At 41.0% G+C, this 16,152-nt stretch overlaps 1 protein-coding gene across 1 annotated transcript in view; it reads right to left on the bottom strand.

Moving 5' to 3' along the window:
- Positions 1-10,712, bottom strand: part of LPAR1 (lysophosphatidic acid receptor 1) — a gene marked incomplete at both ends in the record, with an annotated part of 65,267 nt that extends 54,555 nt beyond the window's left edge. Inside the window, one exon of the mRNA XM_080708449.1 lies at positions 10,668-10,712. Within this exon, the coding sequence (XP_080564575.1) occupies positions 10,668-10,712 (45 nt within the window). The remainder of the gene's footprint in view (positions 1-10,667) is intronic.
- Positions 10,713-16,152: the final 5,440 nt, after the last annotated feature.

The following is a 16,152-nucleotide window of genomic DNA, read 5'->3' as shown; positions in this document are numbered from 1 at the left end:
ATCAATTTTTTTTATATAGTGGTCATGTCAAGCCAGTAAAATAAAAAAAGGAGAAAAAAGAAAAAAAGGTTATTTTTATCCTCAGATAGTATAATCAGCTATATAGAAAATATAAGGAAATCTATAAATAAACCATTAAATGAGTTTAGCAAATTTGCTGTCTGAAACATCAAGCCAGAAACACCAGAAAAAAACATTTTAAGGTTTTTACTTCAAGAAGGAACATTTATATCAACAAAGCTCTTATGTATCTAGGAATAGATCTAAATATTCAAAAACTCACAAGAAAAGCTAAGTAATTTAAGGAAAAAAATTATGAACACAAAAATATGCAGATTGTTAATTTCCCAAGTATTGATAGGTTAGCCTAAAGTGATAAAGTAAAAGTATGAAAAGTATGAAAAGGGTTTTCATGGAACTTGACATATATTCCTAAAACATTGTTTAAAAAGTGTGAAAGAACAATAAAAACTAAGACAACTTGGAAAAATAATTACTAGAGACCCTACTGCATGCTATATATTATTTGAGCATAAGGATACTTAAAACATTATGATATTGGCACAGAAACACACAACAGCCCAAAAGAACAGAACAGAAAACCTAAAACATACACACACACACACACACACACACACACACACACACACACACACACACACACTTGATTTGAGAGACACATGGCTTTCCCCATCAACCTAAAAAATGGCATAGCCATTCATTTGGGGGGAAAAAAATCTATGTCATACACAGAAACCTATTTCCGGCAAGACTAAGTCCAAAAATCATATACAGAAATGCATTTTGTGCCATACTAAGATAAACAAGTAAAGTTTAAGAATCTAACGCTTTTAGAAGAAAATTAAAATAATAGATTTGTCAACCTATGCATGGAGGAAGGAATTTTCTAAATAAGACACAAACACTGACAGAATTTAAGATCCCCTTTTTAAATTTATTCTTAAAATTATTTTATTAGCTCATTGCAATCACACACAGAGGTTCCTGTGATGAGAACACACAGCAGTCGGGGGCTTCACACCCCACCCTGCCTCCCTCCTTCCTCCCCACACACATTAGTGAAACTGGTAGCCATACCTTCCCGTATCACCAAAGCATTACCTGAACTGCTTTCTTCCTCCATCCTCCCATTGCTCTCTCTAAGCCCCTCCTCAGCCCCTCCATTACTCTACAGGTTTCTGCATTGTGTAAAGCCCCTTATATGCTTCCTATTTTCTCTTTAGCTTCCACGGATGAGAGAAAACTACAACCTTTGGCCTTCTGAGACTGGCTGATCTCACAGAGCAGAGTATTTTCTGTCACTTTCCTGAAGATGACATAATTTTTGCTCTTCCTGACTGAGTAAAATTCTTTTGGGGATGGAACTCAGGGGCACTGTACCTCTGAGCTACACCACAGCTCTAGTTTTTAGTCTTTTTAGTTTTGAAACAGGGTCTCACTGAGTTGCAAAGGGCCTCGCTAAGTAGCTGAGGCTGTCTTCTGGAAAGATATGGAGGAATTGTATAGCTGAGTCATATGGTAGTTTCATTCCATATATATATATATATATATATATATATATATATATATATATATATATACTTTTTTTTTTTTTTGCGGGTCTGAAGATGGGACCCGGGGGCATTCGACCTCCTAGCTACAACTCCTGCCCTATTTTTTATTCTTTATTTTGAAACAGGGTCTTACTGAGTTGCAGAGAGCCTCACTAAGTAGCTGAGGCTGTCCGCGAACCGGGATCCTCTCTGGTCTCAGCCTCCCAAATGCCGGGATTACAAGCGTGCACCACCACGCCCGGCTTTGTTTGTATTCTTGATGATTGCCATTCTAACTAGAATTAGATGGAATCTTAGTGTAGCGTCGGTTTGCATTTTCCTAATTGCTAGTAATGTCGAACATTTTTTCATGTATCTATTGGCCAACTATATTTCTTCTTCTAAGAAGTGCCTATTCAGTTCAGTTTCCAAGTTTTAACTGTCAATACCATAAGCCTCCTATTTTATGATATTCACTATCATTTTCCACCTTGTTTCTTCTGCCTTTTCATTTTTCACTGCGATAGAGGGGAATTCCCAATGTGTTCCAAGTTACTTTTCAAAGAGACAGTGAACTGAGCAGCAGCTGAGTCACTGCACCTGTCCATTTTATTTCTACTCAACCAGCAGGTCCATCAGAGGTAAACCAGCACTATGACCTGTGCTACTGGGCCATGGAGCTGGAAGACTCCCTGGGTTCTTCATGCCACTGGTTTTGCCAGGTTGTCTGGTAACCTGATGAACCACAATTAAGCTAACGCTAAACAGAGTTCTAGAGTATGCAAAAGCTTCAGAGTTGGGGCTCACGCCTGACTCTAAATGAATGCTTCCTCCACGCCTGAATTAAGATTCTAAAACGCTCTCCCTTGCTGGCTGGTGGAGACTCATCTAAATGCCAATGATTTGAAATCAAGTGGCCACCTAGTTCAAAGACAAGCCACTCTTCTTGCTGCAGGACTCTGTCTCTTGCCACTGAAGGTTGAATCTTTAAAAGTTGCTTTATTGCCAACCTAGGCTTTGCAGGAACTAACCTACTCCACAGCCCCTTCTGCTGTTAAGGAGCAGAGATCAACACTTCAACTTCTTTCTCAGCCTGAACCTGCCTGGAACGATCATTTACAAAATGGGAGAAGTTTGTCTTCAGGGCAGTGTATAAGTGATGCTGTGCAATTATCAAAAGGCAGTGTCACCACACAGCAAATGCAGATTCGTCTTTATAAAATGATAGTCTCACTACGATAAGGTACAGATTAAAAAAACAGCTATCCACTGGACTCTTAGGATTATGATACAAACAGCAGGTCATTGTTCCACCTTAAAGCTTATTCCTGGAAAATTTGCAACAAAACTTCGAAGACATCCAGTGGTCCATGTGTGTAATCCTGGTACTTGGGAGGCTGAGAGAGGAGGATCGCAGGTTCACAGCCAGCCTCAGAAATTCAGTGAAACCCTCTGCAATTTAGTGAGACCCTGTTTCAAAATAAAAACTAAAATAAGGTTGGGGGTGTGGCTCAGTGGTAGAATGCCTCAATCCAAGGAAGGAAGGAAGGAAGGAAGGGAGGAAGGAAAGAAGGAAGGCAGGCAGGCCAAAGACAAGGAATTGGAGAACCAACCTAGGAGTGGGAAAAGGAGAACAGAAAAAAAAACCATACCATACTGCGTAATAATAAAAAAAAAAAAACACAAGCCACATATGCTTTGAAAGATGGAGGAGTAGCTCCATGAATCATTAAAGACTAAACCAATTAAAAAGAATGTATTAGAAAGAAAAATAAGCAAACATAAAAGGTATCATTTGTGGTTTACCCTAGTTGCCCCTGTACAATTTTATCTTATGAAAAGAAAATTCAAAATGCGCTCTCAGATTCCAAAAGAAGATATCCTCTCAAACTTTATCTGAGTTTATAAACACAAAAGGGGCATATATGAATTTAAATGGCAATATGAGAACAAATTTAATTTCTAATAGAAACATGGTTCAAGATGGAGTAAGCCAGAAATCTCAATGTTTATCTCCACATGCATTTATTTCTGGCAACACCCTGAAGTTTTCTGTACAGTGTTTATCTAGGTTGGCGTTCCCTTGATGGATCTTTGGCGTAATACATATGCACATCATATACACAGACCATATGTAGCGCTAACCACTTTCTCCCTGTAAAGAAATACCAGAACAATCATGGGGAAAACAGAAAGAACGAACATATGTCTGGTATCTATTAAAAGGCTGATATGACACGAAGCACTTGGCAGATGTTTGGCCATTTTAATTTGTGAGCACAGTGCATATTATTTTAATTCTACATATTAAAAAATAAAGCTGAGATACCTATATTGAGAGACCTCCTAGCTACGGCGTACAATGATGTAGATCTGGATCAAAATCCACCTGGATCTAAGCCCACACACATTCTTCCTCAGTTCCATGCTAGTGGAAAGCCAGACGGTGCTGTGTCTCCACTGTGTGGCACTAGAAACTTCCCACTACAGTGAACTGTTCACGCATCGTAACTGTTTCTCCTTTTGCAATTCACTATTTACATGTTAGTCTCAAAGAAAGCACTATCAAGAAGATATGCATTGGTGCTGACACTAGAGACTCAGAATTGAAGAACTGCCACCACCGTTTAATTCCTTTATGTTGGAACCTTCAGTGGATGTCCCATTTTTATATTCCACAGGGGTGGACATATTCTGGCTATATTTCCAATCTTCTTTCTCACTGAGAACAAAGTAAAAAAAAAAAAACACCAGAAATGTCTTTTTAAACCTTATAAGTCATTGAATAGTTTTACGCAGAAGTAAACTGATCTCACCAGTGTTTTTGAAAAGATCCCGTGCCAACTGCAAAAACACTTTTCAGAGAAGCAACAGGATAAAACTGAATGTGAACTGAATATAGAGTGGTGTTAAGGAGTTGTTTTAAGTTTAAGGGTGATGATGATGATATTATGATGTGTAAGCAAATTATCTCTTGGAGATGAGATGGCGTGAGTCCAGGGATTGACTCTAAAATGCTTCTTCCCCCTCAAAGTGGGGGCAACAGAGCAAGTGTGCCAAAGTATCAATAACCGTGGGGTCTAAATGGAAGCCACACTGAGATTCAGAAGAAGATTCTTTTTATTTTTTAAATGTTTAAAAACTACCATAGCCGGGCGTGGTGGCGCACGCTTGTAATCCCCGCGCTTGGGAGGCAGAGACAGGAGGATCGCGCAGGTTCGAAGCCAGCTGCGCGCGCTGGCTTAGGAGACCCTGTTTCCAAATAAAAATGTAAAAATAGGTCTGGGAGTGTAGCCCGGAGGTAGAAGGGCTTCCAGGAACCCCAGTACCACGGGAAAAAAAAAAATACTAGGTCTTTAATATTGGAGAGAAAAAAATCACCCTTGTAAATGTAGAGTTTGAAAAGATAATGGATTTGGAGAGAATCTACAGATAACAATAACAATGTTAAAAGGAAAAAAAAAAAAAACCCTTATCTTCCAACACAGATGACAAGCAGAGACCCGTCACCTTTTACTAGAACACTAGATAAGGATTAGAGAAACAATCTGTTAAGACATTAGAAAATCTCCTCAAATTCACACCTTTCATAAAAGCTACTGGAAATTATTGGGTAGGATCAAAATATCATTGTGTCCTTGGCAAAAATCCAAAATGGTCATCTAGCACACGACAGGCAGAATAAAACACCTCGTAAAACAATAATGGAAAATATTTCTTCCTTACTGGAATCAGGTATAGAAGCTTAAGTTCTGCAACACCTGCTCTGTTCTCTATTACCAACCTTTCGTTTGAGAGAAGAAAGTCATGCATTCAGATGTTCAACTGACGACACCTCCATTAAAAATAGAAATGGGCTCGGTGGCATGCTCCTGTAATCTCAGCTACCGGGGAGGCTGAGGCAGGAAGATTAGAATCTCGAGGCAAGGCTGGGCCGCTTGGCAAGACTCTGTCTCAAGATCATTTTTTTAAAAAATGATGAAGGATATAGCTCAGTGTCAAAGCATGTGCGAGGCCCTGGGTTCAATCCCAAGTGCTTTAAAGAAAGAAAAATTGGGGAATGGAGCTAGGGGAATGTTAGGCTGAGTGAGATCAGCCATTCTCGGAAAGTCAAAGGCCATGTGTTTTCTCTCCTGTGTAGAAGCTGGAGAGAAAATAGAAAACAAAAGAGACCTCAGATGAATGAGAGAGGCCAGTAGAACAGTGAAAGAGGGGTGGGGGAGGGAAGTTAAGATGAGACAAAGGAGAACTGAGGAAAAAGGCTTCAGCTAGTGCTATTCCATCTACGAAGTTATCACCATCGATCTCACTAACGTGTTACGGGAAGGGACGTGGGGAGCGGGTCGGATGTGGAGGGAGATACACAAAGTGAAGTGTGAATTATGTTTGTATCACTTTCAGACTCACTATGATGTATAATTACAATGCACCAATAAAAGTATTTAATCCTCTCAAGTCTTGCATTCCAATGTGATATATGATTACAATGCACCAATAAAAATAAATTTAAAAAAATAAATAAAATCTAATGGGCAAAATGTCATTTAAAAAATGTCAAAAATAAAAATAAGTTTTAATCCAAATTCTATCCATGGAAACCTGATCAGCATAATTAAGGGAGGGCTTAATACAGCGTTCTAGAAACAGAAAATGGCTGAGAGTGGCGAGTCCAGTTTTTTTGGTTTCCTGCCCCATCCGCACTCCCTGAATGTTTGCAGGACATGAACGCATTAAGATCACCTAATGATGAACAGGTTCCTGTCTGCAAACACATCCTTGGACGGGAAGCTCTTTATCAGTGTCTGGCAAAAGAGAACCATAAATCAGCCGCAAACACAGAGATATCACTGCTCATCCGGCTTCACCTGGGGATTCACCTAGCTTAGTAAGAACAAGTACTCTCTCTCTCGGCACAAGAAAACAGAAATCCATTTTACGGTTCAGGCAGGAGTAAAGCAGAAAATATGAATGTGGCCCACCTCAAAGCAAAAGGCATTTCTCACTCACTGAATAGCAGTGCTAGCGGGAGTAACAATGGGAGGTTTTTTTCCCCTATTATTGTTTAAAACAATCACAAGCTATTTGCTCATATTAATGAGTTTATGTCGAATATTAGGCAGCCTTAACTAAGAAAATGTGCTTTGTTACTAAAAAAAAAAAAAAAAAAGATTTTTAAAAAGTCATCATTTTTGCCTTGGAAAAGAATGTTCAGGCCTTTTGCACTTGAATGTGGGTTTATCTGTAGGTCCCTGAATTCACTCTTAAAGAACAGTTGGGTGGATGGGCCAAACAGTGCCAGGCTCTGCTGACTGAGTGAACTGCTCACCATCCCTGGCCTAAGGATGAGTTGTTTGGGTCATTTTATCCTTTCCCTGAACCTGGAGAAAACTGCAAAGAGGAAAGAATACAGTACGGCCTTGGAGGCAGGGCAAGCCAGCTTTGGACTACTAATACGGAAAGAGTTAACACATAATCAGGAGGCCCGGCCTCAACCAGAAAGTCCTGGAACCAAGAGACCCAAGCATCTCCATTTCTCTTGAAGAATAAGCCTCCCTCCTTGTGACCTACACCCCAGCTTCTAGCCAACTCTTCCAAACAGACTTAGTTCCTCAACCATCAGAGGCGATCACTGCCCCCAACATACAATGAGAACAATGAAACTCAGTAACCCAGGTTGACATTACTACATAATCCTTCAACAGAATTGTCAAAAGTCAGGGCTTAAATCCTAGTCTAAGACTCCAGGGCTTGGGTAGCTACTATGCAGGCTTTATTAAGATCAATGTTAAATTCTTTAATATGCCATCCAAGGCCCTGCAAAATCTCCAGCTTAATAACCTAATTCATCTTTGTGGATACTTTGTCTCTGTCGTGTACAGTGGGTGATTTCAAGTTATCAGCATCAAGTCAATTGATTCACAAGATTCTTGAAAATCTAACAACTTCCCACTGCGAACTGGTAGAGGTGATTTTAAGGACATCACTATGTATAACCCCATGTCTCACCCTTCTGCAAGCACCCCAAACTAAAGTCTAAATGCTATGTTCTCTCTCACTTTGGGGCATTTGACACCTTGGGGCACCTGACATTCACAAGTGCTCTTCCTTCTCCCTTGCCAAAAATCACTCATATTCAGTCATTAGTTTGTGGTCCAGTGATCTTCCTTCAATAAGCCTTCCCTCACCCTCCAAGTCTTTCTTTCCTGTATTTCCTACTTTATTCCTAGAACATCATACCCCCTGAGTCTTAGTATTTGTGATGTAGTATTGTAATTTTTTTTTGTTTTCTTCTCTGTGTATTTTCCACCAGATTTCTAAACTCTAGGAGGAAAAAAATCCTTTTTGATCTTACTGACTCTTGTAACCCCCGCATGCGCCAATGCTTGCTAAACAGTAGTGGTGACACTTGCTAATCTGCATGGGGAATATGTGCCAGGTACTTCTCTAAGTTTCTACGTGTTTTCTCAGGTCCTCTTCACAACCATCCTGCCAGGTTGGCTTCATTATTGCTCTGTTCATTTGGCAGGTGAGGAAACAGAGATACTGAGCATCAGAATTGTTCCCCTCGGGCTCAGCCAGTCAACGGGGGAGCCAGGATTTTAACTCCAGCAGTGTAACCAGACAACATGTACATGTGTCAAGAAACTGGCGTTTCTTGATTTTTACTGACCCTCAAGGAGTAAATTTAATTAAGTTTAAATTATCCTTAATGAAAAAAATTAAATACTAAGGAATAAGATTTCATTGGGTAGGTTTAGGCTTTAGAGGGATTTTTTTTTTGACTCCCAAAATTCAATGTGGGCCTCATAGGGACAATATCATTCCATTGAAAATATATATGTTGGACCTTTTAATATGTTTTCCATTTACATACCATATGTTTGAGCCTAAAAGCACATAGTCTTGTTTTGCAGTTTTCATGATATCTTTCTGTAAGGATTATTCTGCACCTTGCTTTCTATTCTGTCTATAAAATATCTTAAGTAATATTACTGTGTTGATGTCCTTATTTTTTAAACTGTTGCATGACATTCCAAACATGCCTACATCTCTGAGTTAAGTCCTTTCACTACTGGGTATTCAGAAAGCTTTATACTTCCTCATCTCATGTGTGCACACCAAGATGGGAACAGGTATAAAATTTTAATATACACTATCAAATTACCACTCCACCCCATTCCCAGATTGGCTGTACCGCTTTATCTTCCCACCGAAAATTTAGAAGAGCACACATTTCTCCACGCTTTTATACTTAATAGGCCTCTTTCTGCCTTGGGTGGTATTAACCATTTTACTTAAATGAGTCATTTTAAAGTATGCATATTACCAGGGTGATAGTGTGTGCAACAGGGAAGATGCAGAGGTTACACGGATGCTGTTGAAAATGCTGACAGATGGCAGCAACGCTGGGATGCTCAAACACGTCATCCAGAAAACCTGGACAAGGGCCTGACTCGCCTTCCAATGGCTAAACATAGTCCTTACCTGGACTTTGAAAAGGTGACCCCAGGTAACAAACTAAATCTCCTTACTCATTCCTCCAAGTCTCTTAGGCACCAAAAACAAGTATGGCGGGTAAGGGAAACCAAATATACAAACCAAACGGATACAGAAAGGACGATGATCCACTCAGCAGGAAGAGAAATCCACAGTATGGAGGTAACACGATGTGTCCTAGAGAATACTACTAAAAGCTCTGAAGAACAGTAGGGACTTTATCCATATGATCAAAGTCCCAAGTTATCAGCATCAAGTCAATTGACTCACAAAATTCTTGAAAATTTAACAACTTCCCCTCGTGAACTTTTTTAGTAAATGAAATACAAAATGCCCTTTCCTTCTTTCTCTCTCTCTTCACTCTTTCTTTTGCAGAGACACTCTTATTTAGAACACATAGAGCCAGGTGTGGTGCAGCACGCTTGTAATCCCTGTGCTTGGGAGGCGGAGACAGGAGGATCACGCAGGTTCGAAGCCAGCCGCGCTGGTTTAAGAGACCCTGTTTCCAAATTTAAAAAAAGGAAAAGTATAAAATCGGTCTGGGAGTGTAGCCCGGAGGTAGGGCTTCCACGAACCCCAGTACCACAAAAAAAAAAAAAAGAAAGAAAGAAAGAAAAAGTAGAACGCATGCAGAATCCAATAGCCTGCACAATGATACAGGAATAAAAATGCGGCAGGACATTCTTCATCAGCAAGATCCGAATCTCAGTTCATTTTTTCTTTACCCTTAGCCTGAAAATGACTGTCATCCCTGAGATGCCACCCTCTAAAAAGAAGAGGGAATGTAAGGGAAGAGAAAGTGGGAAAGCGCTCTTGCTGAGCGCTGTCTGTGTGCTCTACATCTGTTCTACTGTTTGGTCCATTTAAACACCGTGTGAAGTCCACAAATACAGGAGAGGAACAGAAGCAGACAGAGGGTGGCATGACTAAGCCCTTTTCACCCAGCAGTCCAAGGCACAGGGGTGGGAACCGAGGCTTAATGGCTCCAAAGTCTCTTTCCTCATTGTATCACTGCTTGCTGAGCCTGAAAGAGTCCAGTGCACCCTCAGAGCAGGTTGTACAATTATCCAAACAAAGACAAGTGTCCCTGTGGTATTGCTGCTCTTTAGTGGACAGAAAGGTCACCTCAAAGGGCCACTGCTTAGAAGCTTCTGGAATTGTACTTTGTTTTCAAAGTTCCTAGGACAGGTCAAGGCAAAATAATAAAATGTAGCAGACGGACAATGAGATCCACCCAGAGGTATTCTATTAACAGCCCCACTCTCCCCCCTCAAAAAAATAAAATAAAATAAAGCGACAGAATTTACAACTCGCTTGTCTCGCTTTGTAGTTTGATGCCTATTCTAACACTCACACGTGTCCTGAGCGTGGAAAACCAAGGCCCCCTGTGCATAAAGGCTAGTTCACTCAAATCACTTGTTCATTGTTCTGGCAGCTTCCTGAACTAAATGGTACCTCCCTCACAAAAGCACCATTCTCTGCTTCCCCTGCCAACCAGAGGAGGGGGTGGTGGTACAAAATCCCCAGAGTGAAACATCCTTTCCGAACCTCAATTTAAATAACTGACAAAACAAAGTGATGCTGAACCCAAACCCTGTGCTAGTCTGCATCACTTACCTGGGGCTGTGAGATGACGGGGGTGGAAGTCGAGGCAGTGGCCATGGCGGCTCTGTAGCTGTGGGTGGTGTTCAGGTCCCAGCACCACAGTGCCAGACACAGGAGTCAGTTCTGGTGGCTGCCAATCATGCTAGGAGAAACTGTGTGCCTGGAAAAGAACAGTGGAAACCCACAGTTAGAACAAGAGGACTAGTACATGAAGGTGAAGTAGGACTGGCCAGAGGGAGCAAAGTATACCCTTATACCAAGTGTCAAATGCTAGTTTAACAAAATGGGCACCCAGCAGAGAAGATCTAGCATCTAAAAGCCACGACATTGGTATCATTTGCCCAAAGGATGTTGAGTGGATGTGTTTTCCTAAGTTTGAATTCAGTTTTCTGTGCCGGCCAGATGTTCTGGGGAGCCAGTTTCAAGATGGGGAAAGGGCAGGGTGGGGAGATAAACCATCCTGTCACTAAACAGTTAAAAAAAAAAAAAAGATGACTGATGATCCATAATCAAGAGCTGACAGTTTATAGACAAAGGAGAAAGGGAACAAAACCATCACGTGGTTAGAGATCACCCAGTTCATCTCTACTCACTTATAGATGGAAAAACTGAGTCTTAGAGAAGGGACTATTTAGTTAACAGGAGAACCAGAATTAGAGCAACAACCCCAATGCCCGGTTTGGTATGAAATGTAAGAAGGTGAGTATGTTCCACAAATACATGTCCTCAAGGAACTTACTCACCACTTTCAAGATTTAAAAAGGGCAAGACATCCGGGCGTGGTGGCGCACGCTTGTAATCCCCGCGCTTGGGAGGCGGAGACAGGAGGATTGCACAGGTTCGAAGCCAGCCGCGCTGGCTTAAGAGACCCTGTTTCCAAATAAAAAAGTATAAAAATAGGTCTGGGAGAGTAGCCCAGAGGTAGAAGGGTTTCCAGGAATCCCAGTACCACCAAAAGGTGGGGGGGGGGTGGCAAGACAGCCAGGCGTGGTGGCACATGCTTGTAATCCCATCATTTGGGAGGCTGAGACAGGCTAGGCAACCAGCCTCGGCTACTTAGTGAGGCCCTTTACAACTCAGTGAAACTCTGTTTCAAAATAAAGACTAAAAAATAGGGCTGGGGCTGTAGCTTGGAGATGGAATGCTCCTATCCTAGGTTCACCACCCAGTACTGAAAAAATAAATAAAAAGTAGGTAGGTAGGTAGATAGATAGATAGATAGATAGATAGATGATAGATATCTGATAGATAGATAGATAGATAGATAAAAAGGGCAAGATGCCCCAGTGCCACAGGGGTCAGCCACAGAGTAAATCAGGTACTCTGAGAGGTGGGAGGGAGTCATAAATCAGAGTTCCACAAGTGGGAGGAAGAGTGCATGCCTAAAATTCTTCTGATGTCCTCAAAAAGAGGATGCTAAGTAAGTACAAGGTACCACCAAATCTCCTCTTATTCGTGTGTTCAGTAAGAAAACTCAGAAAGATGCTAAATTTCTAGCAGCAGAACACGGCCCAAGTTCTACCAAAACACTGATGCGATGACTTCTGCACTGCAATTTAGTCCCGGGAAAGGGGGAATTTTTCACTCGAATAAATTAAGTCTTTCATTTTAAGAAAACAAAAATCATTATTGGTGGCTTTCATTCCACCTTACTCAGCAAACCTCCATTCTTCTTACTCAAAGGATATGTATGGAGCTGCTACAGGGAACTAGAGACGTAATTAATAAGACTGTCGGCCTTTGCTCTAAATATATTTTCTAATTGGCACACACATGCAGAGTGATAACTAAACACTTTTAAACTCTTGGAGAATGACATTTTGATACTTTTCCAAACCTTAGAAGTAATGAAGCCGGGCTTGGTGGTGTCTGCCTGTAATCTTACTCCTTGGAAAACTGAGATCGGAAGATCCAGGTTTAAGGACAACCTCAGAAATTTAGTGACGCCCTCCCTCAGTTAGGCCTTGTTTGAAACTAAAAACATAAAAATAGGGCTGGGGTGTATCACAGAGGTAGAACACCCTTGGGTTCAATCCCTAGTACCACATGAAAAAAAAAAATTATGAACCAGAGATCATTAAGATCCAAGTGGTGTAGAAGGAGCACAACAGGACTGTTGATCCCAGTCTTTTGCCCCCAAGTCCTATGGTTTATACTGACTCAATGATGCCGAGCAAATGACAAGTTCAGGAGAACTGCTTTTTCAAAAAACTACCTAGGCTTCGCAGCAACTTCTAGAAATTTCAATTTTTAATTTTCACTCTGTATTCGCACAATACCCTTTATACTGTAGCTTTAGTCACTTTAGGTTTTCACTGTTTTGAACTGTTGCTGACATTCCTGTTTTCTTCTCTTCTGTGAGATTGATTATTTCAATTAACAAGGAAGTAGAAAAGTTCTCAAACTATCCTGGCATGATAATCAACCCAGAAATTCCATTGCTATCCTGAGACAACACCAATGTTCTCCTTAGTACTATTTTTTGGAGAGGGGAAAAAAAAAAACCCTGATGTTTTTCATGCTGTGATAAACAAACAGCCTAGGAAAAGGGTAGGTATAGAGGAATGCTTTTCTTCTGTTCATGATGACTCCCAGAATGTTAAGCTAACCCCAAGAAAATGATAGGACCCATGGTGCACTGTTTTATACTGAACATATTATTTTTTTTTTAAGCTTTGGGGATGGAACCAGGGCATTTGACCTCTGAGCTATACCCCCTGCCCTATTTTTTAATATTTATTTTGAAACAGGATCTCACTAAGTTGCAGAGGGCCTCACTAGGTAGCTGAGGCTGTCCGCGAACCATGATCCTCTGGTCTCAGCCTCCCGAATGCTGGGATTACAAGCGTGCACCACCACGCCCGGCTCTGAACATACTCTTGAAGTCATTTTGTGTCCATCCCTACTTTTACATCTTCTTTCTTTCTCTCATGTACTCCCCTCTGCCTTGGTACTGAGGATTGAACTCATGGACATTCTACCTCTGAGCTATACCCCTGGCCCTATTTATTTTTTATTTTTTATTTTTAAACAAGGTATTGCTAGATTGCTGAGAGTCTCACTACCTTGCTGAGGCTGTCCTTGAACCAGCGAGCCTCCTGTCTCAGCCTTTATGTACTTATAATTTACATTATCTTGCTCTATTCTTTGTGAGGTGGGACACATGAATATATAAACAGCATGATAACCAAAAGAAAAGAAGAAGAAGAAAGCAAGCAAATGAGATTCCTTAAATACTCATATAGTATGCTCAAGTCCAATTCATTTCAGCCAAGCTAAGTCATAAAGCGATATAATCCTAAGATATTTTCAATATTCACACTACAAAGAACTGTCCAGGAGAGATGTTACAGGCAACTCACCTGTAACAAGGAAAGGATGTGACCCACCCACCAATATGTCATCTAACATCGTTGCTGACAACCAAAAAGAGAGGGAACACTGGGGTTTAATGAAAGTGCTCTGGGGCGGTCATTCCATCCACAGTGTGAGGCGAGTATTGTCAGCTCACTTCATAGAGAAGACATCTGAGGCTCTGAGAAGTTGGCACCATACCCCTAGCCACAATCAGCAAAGGAGAAAGCTAAGGAACAGCTCGAAGGCCCAGGCCACCTCCCACAGGCGAACAGGGAGCAGGAACAGAAAGGGCACAGAATGTCTTAAAGCAAAAACCTTCAGCTAGTCCTGAAGAAAGCAGGGCCACGGCCAGGGGCCTGCACAGTGAACCTTTGACAGAGGACCCATGGCCGCTTTTGTCTCCGTGACACTTTCTCACTTGCCCTCGCTTTGATTTGTTTTCTACCCTTGAGATGCCCGGTAAATAAGACAGATTTTTAATTTCTTGTTTTCAAGAAAAAAAATAAAACATAAGATTAACTTCTTAACCCTAAAGTGTTTGATCTATCTCTACTTTTGAGCCTCTTGTTGAAGCTGTTTGCACATTATAAGCACCCTTTAGAAAATAATGTGTGGTTACTTAACTATGCCCCCCAAAAGGGCTAAGTAGCATTACTTTAAATATATAAATCAGAGTTGAGTGTGGTGGTGCCTATCTGTAATCTCAATATTCGGGAGGCTGAGATTGGAGGATCACAGTTTGATGCCAGCCTCAGCAACTTAGCAAGGTCCTTAGCAACTTAGTGAGACCATGTTTCAAAACAAAAAATAAAATAGGGCTAAGGTTGTACCTCAAATGAAAAATGCCCTGGTTTTTGATTCCTAGTACAACACACACACACACACACACACACACACACACACACACACACACATATCAGATCTCACTATGAAACCTATTTACCTCTCAATTTATTTACAAAGCTGCACAAATCAAAAAGTCAATATTCCTAAGTAATAGTGTGTTCACTCTCCAGCAGAGTCAACTGGTTCACTTTGACATACTCACCCCTGCCTTACCAGGGCCCCACATGGTCAATTATGGAGTTGCCCAAGAGCTTTCAAAAAGAACTGCACCCTTCTTGGAACTCTTTCAAGTACTTAGATACCTGTCCTGCCACTCTGCCAACCTGCCATCAGGAGGTGCAGGTTGATGCATCTTGACCTCCAAACTGGTCCAGGCACAGAGAACCACAAAGCAGTGTGGATTTACCCCACAGACATTCATGGGATTCTCCAGCTACCATCAGGTCATTACTGTTGCCTCTTCTTTTTTTCCCTAGTTGTCACCATTTTCCACTCTTTTAGGCAACATTTCTGGACTATATCACTCTCGTCAAAACCATAAAACCACCTCGAACACCTCTCATTTTCCAAAACATGAGCTTTGTCATTTATTTACTGGACCGCTCATCCATTCCCCGACATTCGTTGGTTATGAATAACCTCAATAACTTTCCCTACAATTCAAGCCACAGGTGTATAAAATACAGACATACAAATTCATCAAGACAGAAGGACAAATGAGGGTACCAGGGGAGGGGAAGAAGGGGCAATGGGCTGTTAGGGTTTCAAAGTGGCAGATGAGGAAAAGTTCTGGAGATGGATGGAGAGTGGTGACGGCTGGACGGCGATGTGCGTGTAATTAATGCTGCTGAATTGTGCACTTAAAGAATGGCTAAGTGTGTAAGTTTTGTGTTATGTATATTTTACCACAGAAATAATTAGAGAAGAAGGGTTATGCACATGAGCGGGAAGGAATGACATTAAAATGTGTTCACTACATAAAGGGCAAAGTGTAAATGATACGTAGACAATCAAAGGATAAAATAAAATAGGTTAGCAAGGATCACAGACAATTAAAGGCATACTTTTAGGGAAAACAAAAGCATAATTTCCAAATAAACAAGCTGCATAGGCTCATTCCTCTGTGCTAGACTGCCCAATAAATAGTCGGCTGATTATAATAAGGAATTATGGGGAGTCAGCCCCTGAAACTACAGATTGATCCCAATTACTGTTTGAACCGCCAAAAATACACACCAGAAAACATCATCCTCCTTCCTGTGAAACTGCATTACAGAAAATAAGCAGATGAGAA

The sequence above is a fragment of the Muscardinus avellanarius genome (assembly GCF_963383645.1).
Source record: "Muscardinus avellanarius genome assembly, chromosome: 13".
In the NCBI taxonomy this organism is placed as follows: Eukaryota; Metazoa; Chordata; class Mammalia; order Rodentia; family Gliridae; genus Muscardinus; species Muscardinus avellanarius.
The sequence above is the reverse complement of the archived record's forward strand: the minus strand, read 5'-3'. Positions and strand labels throughout refer to the sequence as shown.